The sequence below is a fragment of the Hydra viridissima genome, unplaced genomic scaffold (genome assembly GCF_058129835.1).
Source record: "Hydra viridissima isolate aposymbiotic clone 2 unplaced genomic scaffold, HvirCarnegie_v1 scaffold_2, whole genome shotgun sequence".
NCBI lineage: Eukaryota > Metazoa > Cnidaria > Hydrozoa > Anthoathecata > Hydridae > Hydra > Hydra viridissima.
In genome coordinates, this window is record NW_028324301.1 from 18,983,476 (window position 1) to 18,991,773 (window position 8,298).

The following is an 8,298-nucleotide window of genomic DNA, read 5'->3' on the forward strand; positions in this document are numbered from 1 at the left end:
GTAAGTTTATTATCTGTAAACCTCCAGGAAATGCAATTTTATGTTTGCTTTCTGTCTATAATGTCTAAGATTTTTTATCTATTTTATTTTTTATAAGTTAAAAGCAAAAATAGAGAAAATGGCAAATTCAATGATTTTCAGGTAAAAGAATTGTTTTTTGAAGGTCCCACAATGCTTAAGACATTCAACTTTTTTTATTTTAATTCTTTTTATCTCATCTTACGTTGTTCACACCCTAACCTCCATTGAACTGTATCAAATAAAAACTTTTAATTCGTTTAAGTATCAATCTTACAAAGAGTTGTCTAATTTTATGTTTGGGCTCATGGCTGAAGTAGCTGATCCATCACATGGGCTGTTTCCATAGGCTAGTGCATGCATTGTACATCCAATAGACCAAATATCAGTCTTTTCTGTAATTGTTCCTTCAGAAGGAACTTCAAATAACTCTGGTGCTCTAACAAAAAACAAAATTTGAGTAAAGGAGTTATTTTAGTTATAAGAAATATCAATTATTTAAAAAGTTTTAAAAAAGAATTCTAATAAAAAATCATTACCTGAATGCAGCAGTGCATTCTTGGGAGCAAAGGTCTTGAAGCTGCATAGCTTCTTTTCTATTACAAAATAACAATTTGTTAATTATTAGAAGAAAAAATAAAGAAAATGAATTCAGTACTTGTATCAATGTTTAGCATCATGTAAAATGCTGACCAAAAATAGTAAAAACCTGGATGATATTTTAACATTGGCTTCACGAACACTTCCCAAGTCCATGAGGATAATACTTGAACCTTCCCCAATTAACATATTATGAGGCTGAAAAGAATTAATTTGTATTGTGAATTTCATCAATTAAAATAAATATGAAAACATCAAGTAATAGATTGTTTCAAAATTGTTTGCTGAAACCATATTACTACTCCATTCATGTAAATCTTTAAGCATTAAAATTTTAAAAAAAATTGTATTATCAAAAATAGATAATAAATAGTTTGATTGCAGACTTCTTTTTGAATAAACAAAAACAAAAAAAAACTTCACATATCTATCAAACTTTATCAACTTCAAGATATTTAAATATTCTTGATAAAAAAAACTATTTCTTATTGATTAATAGTTATTTAAATTTTTTTGCTTCAGATCAAAAAAAAAAAAAAAAAAGAAAATTTTATAAGAAGTTGATTACAAATTGTACAGGGATAGTTATATCATAAATGGTATCTTTAGAGACCACTTCTGGTATAACTTTAATTGCAAACATGTTAAATTGTAATAAAACTTAAAATTATAATTCTAAACAAATACCTTAATATCTCGATGAGCATATGATGGATTATGCAAATGAAAAGCAGATACAGCTGTACACAAACATTTTAACATAAAAACAATCTTTTTTTCTTCAATTGGTTTTTTAGTTATAAGAGCAACATCAATCATTTCTTGAACAGAACCGAGCTGTTATTAAAAAGTTCTAAAGGATTATTGTATCACCTAAATCAATTTGCCTTAAATATCCAATGCTCAAGATGCAATGTAAAAGTTTCAATATGAGTTGAAAAAATATATACAAGCTTACATTGTGATAAGGGAACAATAATCTGGCTTCCTTTTTTCCTTGCTGTTGGACAATTTCATGATCTACTAAGGGCATGACATATTTGTTTTTTATTGTCTTGTGGGCATTGATTTCTCGCTGGATCATCTAAAATGCACACATTAAAAGAACCTGCAGTTCAAAATCAGATATTTAGGTAAAAGCAAAGAAATATGAGAGCTCCTCAATAAAATTTTGTTAAAATTTTTTTTTTTCTTCAAGGTAACAGAAAACTTGAAAGTTAAACTATTTTAATTTTTTATTTTGAAAGAACTTTAATTTCAAAAAACATATTTATAAACAAATTTGTTAATATAATATAATTAAATTCTTGTCAGAAATGTTTTTGCTTTCAATACAATATAAAAAAATTTTATATAACATATTTTAGGCAACTTTATCTTAAACTGCATTTCTTATAACCCAATTACCACTCATATCTATCAATCATGTCAAATACTTTTTTCAACATGAAATCACATTTTTTACATAATATTTGTACTATAAGCAGTCTCAAACAAATCTTTTTTTTTGTTTGTGTACGCTCATAGGACACATCATGTTAAAATTTTGTTTAAAAATATCATCACTTTTCACTATGCAGATCAATTACCATATTGCACAAATCCATCAGCATTATCAGTAGAAGTTTTAAATTTTATTCATTTTTATAAAAAAAAAGAAAGAAAATTGTTTATATAAGTTAAACTTACTTTTACAATTTTTTTGATTGTTTAACTTTATTATCATTTTTTAACAACAATTTTAACATTCTCTAGAATATATGGAAATTATTTCTAATTAAGTTGTTACAAATATTAAAGTATACTCAATTAGATGACTTAGGTAAAATAAAAATAATTTGGATTCATTTTTTTAGGTATCATAAATAGAACATTTGCAGCAAATAAGAGCCATTCTTTTGACAAGGCATAAGGTGAGGGGAAAAAAAAAGCCAATTATTGTAAAAACTTACATCACTGAATTCTGGAAGTTGAAGCAAAACTCTCTTCTACATTTAAAAAGCAATATAGTTGATCAAAATATGGTCTTTGAGTTAAATATCAAAAAATAAAAACTAATTAAAAGTCTTCAACCTCAAATATCTATTTCATCCATTTCAAATAAAATATCATTTTCTATATGTTATATATTCCTTTTATGTACCTTTAAATTGTATTGTATGTTTTAGATATTTAAGTGTTATAAAATTATTACCAATGCATATTTCTCTGAGCCTTTTTTCACTAACTGCACAAATGAAAAAGCTAAACAAAAATGAATAAAAACAACAATAAATAAACACAACACAACAGTAACACACACGTTTCAAAAAAGTTTGAAAACGAACGTTGCACTGTCAATATAATAAATAAACATTACTTACCTCCTTCACCTATATCTTTGACAACTACATACGAAACACCATTTACTGCAACTTTGTTTACTGATATACCACAACATGTCTGACCCATCTTTATTTCTTATGATTAACAAATATAATAATTATAAATCGTTATTAACACTGATATAATATAAAAAATTTTCCACCAAATGACAGTTTACAGTTGGACTTGTTTATACCTCCTTATCGTCCGAACGGATGGTTTCTTGCGACTACAAAACATGAAGGATAAAACCCACCTGACGTTATAAAATTAATGAAAAAATTTTATATTTTAATAATAATTCTCAAGAATATAAATGACTAATTATTTGGTAAAATCTTTGGTTTTACATTTTGAATTGTGTTAACCTAACCTGGTGAGGAATATAGCATAGTATTTTTATAAACCAAGTTAAGAATATTAAAATTGGTGGGAGATCTGGGCGAGTTCTGTTTCAATTCATTCTCTGAAATCCTTCTATCCTGCACCATTAAACAATGTTCAACTGTTTAGCTACAGAGCTATATTTCTATTTAAGAACCTTTGTTCATTTGTTTTACATTTGGTAACAGTTAGAGCAAACCACGCCAGTATTTTTTTGTAAATAACCTGACTCAATTTTTTTAAGCGCGATCAAAAGCCTTCCTCAGTACATTACTTCTGTTGCTAAAAACTTCCTCAGTACATAACTTCTGTTGCTATTACTTGAGCACTTTCTAGGCATTTTCTGAATGAAAAATAAAAAATTTTAGTGGGCTAATACTCTGCTTGTTAATTCAACCTAGGTATCAGGTTTCCTTTTTCTATCTGTATGAGATGAAATTAACTTAATGCTGAGAGGGAAAAAAAATTTCGCAGATAAGCAGTTCAAAATTATTTAAGCAAAAAACCTTTAGTAACTGAGAGAAAGGGTGAAACGTTCTAAACGTTGCATATTCTTACTTAGATGAACGTAAATTTCTATTATGTTAATTGGTGGAATAGAACAGTTCAATAAAAATTATCAAAAAACCAGTGATAATACTAATTCTAGGTTCCAATTGGTGATTTAATAGAGAAAATTGTTGTTAGAGCCAATTTTGGTTTGCAAAGAAAGTCTAATTCAAATAATTTAGATTTGCAAACACAATTGGTTTATCATCTCTACAATCGTAAAATTTTTGCTACACATTCATTTACATATTTTCTCCGTCATGATAAACGTTTGAAACTCATTAAAATCTATTGTTATACAGATTTTAATTTAAGTTTCAGATATATTTAGGCATTTTCGATATAAGATTGGTAGGAAGAGATACAGATTTTATGAGGTACTTTTTATAAATTGAGTTAAAGATTGCATTTAGTATGGTTAAATCAGAACGTTAAATTTCTATAAAATCAAGCTATATTTTATATATATAGCGTTCTAATATTATGTATACATACTTTTTGTGTGTCTACATACATACATACATACATACATACATACATACATACATACATACATACATACATACATACATACATACATACATACATACATACATACATACATACATACATACATACATACATACATACATACATACATACATACATACATACATACATACATACATACATACATACATACATACATACATACATACATACATACATACATACATACATACATACATACATACATACATACATACATACATACATACATACATACATACATACATACATACATACATACATACATACATACATACATACATACATACATACATACATACATACATACATACATACATACATACATACATACATACATACATACATACATACATACATACATACATACATACATACATACATACATACATACATTGACCCTTACATGTATTGACCATTGACCCTTACCCTATCTTAACTAAACAGCATTCAGATCCTTAGCCTCTGACCTCCGTACTTCTTTGATTTACTTTTCATACCCATACCTACTTAATCGTTTGTTTTATTTACTAACATCGAAACAACTGTATCATTAAGACCCACATCCCTACATACGCACTATCCATACACATAAACATAAATAACACACAAGAAGTTTTCTTTACAATACGTGTATATGCATACAAAGTATGTAGCGAAACTGTATGCATGTGTATGTATATGTATATGCATATTATTTATTTGAAAAAATTTATGTTTAGGAATAGCAACAATGTTTCGGATAGGATTAATCTTCTCGTTTTTGCTCACATGCTCCAGTAACATTTTGCCAAAAGTGACGGTTACAAATTTTACTGAAGTAGTGCATGTTTTGAAAAGCTATCCTACATATTCTTGTATTCGACTTAACACTAAGGAGGAGTTTGAAGCAGCCTTTAGATTAAAGTTAATGATTATGGTCAACCCATTAGTTTGTACAGGTAAGCTATCATTTAATTCATCATGTTGCTTAATACTTTTGATTCTTTCACAAAGATGAAAGATAATGAAAAAACAGATTTCGCTACGTCACTGAAAACTTAGTGCACCACGCCTAACTTGATAATGCATCAAGTAAAATAGTTTGATTCGAAAGATAAAATTGCGATTTTTTTTTTCTGATAAGAAGTATATTGAAATCGTTCCAATCTTTAACCTTTATCTTCGTTGACGCAAGATAAGAGAAAAAGACAAAAAAAACCCACTCTAAAAGCGAATTTAATTTTTTAATTTAGCCGAGAGTAAACATCAATTTCGAAGAAGAAGAACTCCACTTTCTTGGAAAAAACCAGTTGGTCTTCCAGACGGAACACAGATTTCATATTGCAGCGATAATAAAAACTGCTGTACGGAAAAAAAAAATTTAAACTCTGCAAGGACCCACTATAACTTATGCAGAGAATGTGCCCATTTGGTAACTCTTCCGTCAAGGTAAGATTCTGAAAAATCAAGGAAGTGTTCTTTCATCATCTAAAAACATGACATAGGATTCGAAAAGGCAATCTTCAGTAATTCGATTTTTGTTAAATTTTCAGCCTAAACTTTCTGTGTTTTTGAATCTTTGATGATTAAACAATCAAATGCAACAATTATATTTTTTGGTAATATTTTTGCACATTGTGGGATGATGGTACATCAAAAATTAACATTTATTTAACACTATTTATTTTAAAGTTATGTTTCGTGTCGTTTCAGTAACTGATGAATGAATTTTTCTTACTGGTTGTTGTAAAAAATTTGAAGACCACAGGCGAACCACAAACTTTGTTGGACTTTCTAATATGCAGAGAAACTAACAAAAAAATTTTAAAAATGTGGCTCTATTGTTTTTCCCTGTGGTTTTTATTTGCTTCGATGTATTTTGCGCGTTAAAAGCGTGCTAACTTCACTGGTTTTTAATGTAATTAAAAGAGCATTAAAGATATCAATTTAGCTTCAAAGCTTTTTTAATGCGTAATTAGATATTAGTGTAAAACATCATTTATTACTCATTACAAATTAAATACTCGCGCAACAAATATAACTACAATACTGCTCAACATGATTTTTATCTCCGCACCAATTCTTAGTTATTCCCGATACTTTTTTAGGCTAGTTCCTAAAATAATTTTCCAAAACTCCAAAAAATTAGAGCTTTTAAAGTACAGATAGTTTTATGATATCGTAATTTATCATAATTTATCGTAATTCATCATGATTTAATTTTTATCAAGTCTAGCTCCTATTACTGAACTAAAACGAGCGAGACATGAAAAAAAAAAAAAATCGTTAGGAGCTATTCAAATGGAATGTTTTAACTCGTATTTTATTTATACTTCGACAAACGCACCTCTAAATTTATAATAAGCTGACCCAGTGGGCATGCATCGTCCGCACGACGTCCGTAAGACGTCCGTAAAACGTCGTGCGGACGATGCATGCCCACGGGGGAATTGGAGGTAGTGAAGTGCAATTATTCAAAATAGAAGTTTATCTTTTTCAGCTATTATCCACGTCAGCATTATCACATCACTTGCCAAGACAATGACTTTTATGAAACCTGCTTTAGTGGTGAAGGTGGGTGTACAACCAACATGGTTTCAAGAACAGTTATTTTTAATGCAAAAACAGAAATTACAATCAACTTAGGGCATTCCTGCTCTTGCGAAATTCGTACTGACTCCATATTTGCAAACTATATATGAATACTTTATGGCAATTTCTTGTTTAGCAATTTTTTGTAACCAAATTTAAAAGTATTTTCAACAGTGTATTACTAATTTTAAATATCACTAATCTTTTTTTATCTAACCCATGGTGTTTATTTCATAAAAGTAGGGCCAAAATAAGAAAACCAAAAAAAGCACAGCAACAATATACACATTTTCATTAAGAATTCTTAATAGAAATGTGGCATTTTGTGGTTTGCTATTTTTTTACCATGAACTTCTATTGGTCCTACATATAAATCACATGAGTCCACTCACGTTTCGAGGGAGAATACTTTCGATATCTTTATAAGACTTTTTTATTCCAAGGATTCCATTTAAAAAGTACAAATATTTGTAAAACCTTCTCCACGTTTTAGATATATTCTCAAAAACCTTTTCTTAAGCAATTATTATATGTTCGCCAATGAAATATTTGAATACCAATAAATTTCAAAGCAACAAATTTATTTAAGATGATTGAAGTTACAACTTGAAACAACTTTTTGAAAGAATCAAATTGAAGTAATATCAAAATAAAAGTCAAACTTCGTATGGATTTGACAATTGTCAAATACGACTAACAAGTAGTCATACAAGGTTCTTGTATTTTCGGAATTTTCAAAGACATTTTCAATGGTTTAGTCGAAAATAACTGATCCACCTGCTAATAAAAATATAATTTAACTACAAAAACAAATTTCACCCTTAAAACAAAAACAAACTAAAACACAAGAAATTAAGCTTAGAAAAAGTTTTTTTCCCAATACAAGAATAAAGTTAAACTGCTGGTTGCCAAAAGGTTTAAGCTCTTTTTACATTAATTGCTCATTTTTAGATTGGAGTCTAAGGTGAATAAAAAGGAGAAAAGACCAAGTTTTCAGTTAACAACAACAAAAAAAAAACAAAGAAAAGAAAAAGGTAACAAACAGTCAGGTCCAGTTGTAGTAAGAACTGAACTTAGCAATTAGACCATACTTTTTTTACTAAGCATAATAACGTATTACGGCTAAAATGTTATTCACGCCATTAAACTAAAAAATATGCAGTAATAATTAGGCAGCCACATTCTTGCAGAAGATTTAAACATCTTTAAAAAATTGTTTCTCTAACCCGCATTGATTCGGTGCGGTGAATGAGTTTAATTCGGTATCATCACATAGGCCTC

The 8,298-nt window shown here is 28.4% G+C and overlaps 2 protein-coding genes across 3 annotated transcripts in view; one reads left to right on the forward strand and one right to left on the reverse strand.

Annotated features, from left to right (window-relative positions):
* Window positions 1-3,215, reverse strand: part of LOC145194425 (putative serine/threonine-protein kinase DDB_G0291350) — a 7,084-nt gene extending 3,869 nt beyond the window's left edge. Inside the window, exons 1-8 of the mRNA XM_090078288.1 lie at window positions 2,982-3,215; window positions 2,813-2,862; window positions 2,571-2,606; window positions 1,577-1,702; window positions 1,306-1,455; window positions 728-816; window positions 558-614; window positions 296-457 (exon numbers count right to left, since the gene is read on the reverse strand). Coding sequence (XP_089934414.1) covers window positions 296-457; window positions 558-614; window positions 728-816; window positions 1,306-1,455; window positions 1,577-1,702; window positions 2,571-2,606; window positions 2,813-2,862; window positions 2,982-3,069 — 758 coding nt within the window. The 5' untranslated portion in view covers window positions 3,070-3,215. The remainder of the gene's footprint in view (window positions 1-295; window positions 458-557; window positions 615-727; window positions 817-1,305; window positions 1,456-1,576; window positions 1,703-2,570; window positions 2,607-2,812; window positions 2,863-2,981) is intronic.
* LOC145194434 (uncharacterized) overlaps window positions 1-7,233 on the forward strand; it is a 27,591-nt gene extending 20,358 nt beyond the window's left edge. Inside the window, exons 1-4 of one of the 2 annotated variants that reach the window (XM_090078289.1) lie at window positions 4,173-4,292; window positions 5,166-5,384; window positions 5,679-5,874; window positions 6,926-7,233. In XM_090078289.1, the coding sequence (XP_089934415.1) occupies window positions 5,177-5,384; window positions 5,679-5,874; window positions 6,926-7,127 (606 nt within the window). In that variant the 5' untranslated portion in view covers window positions 4,173-4,292; window positions 5,166-5,176 and the 3' untranslated portion in view covers window positions 7,128-7,233. Of the gene's footprint in view, window positions 1-4,172; window positions 4,293-5,165; window positions 5,385-5,678; window positions 5,875-6,925 lie in introns of those variants that run through there. The other variant, XM_090078290.1, reaches the window with a different exon arrangement.
* Window positions 7,234-8,298: the final 1,065 nt, after the last annotated feature.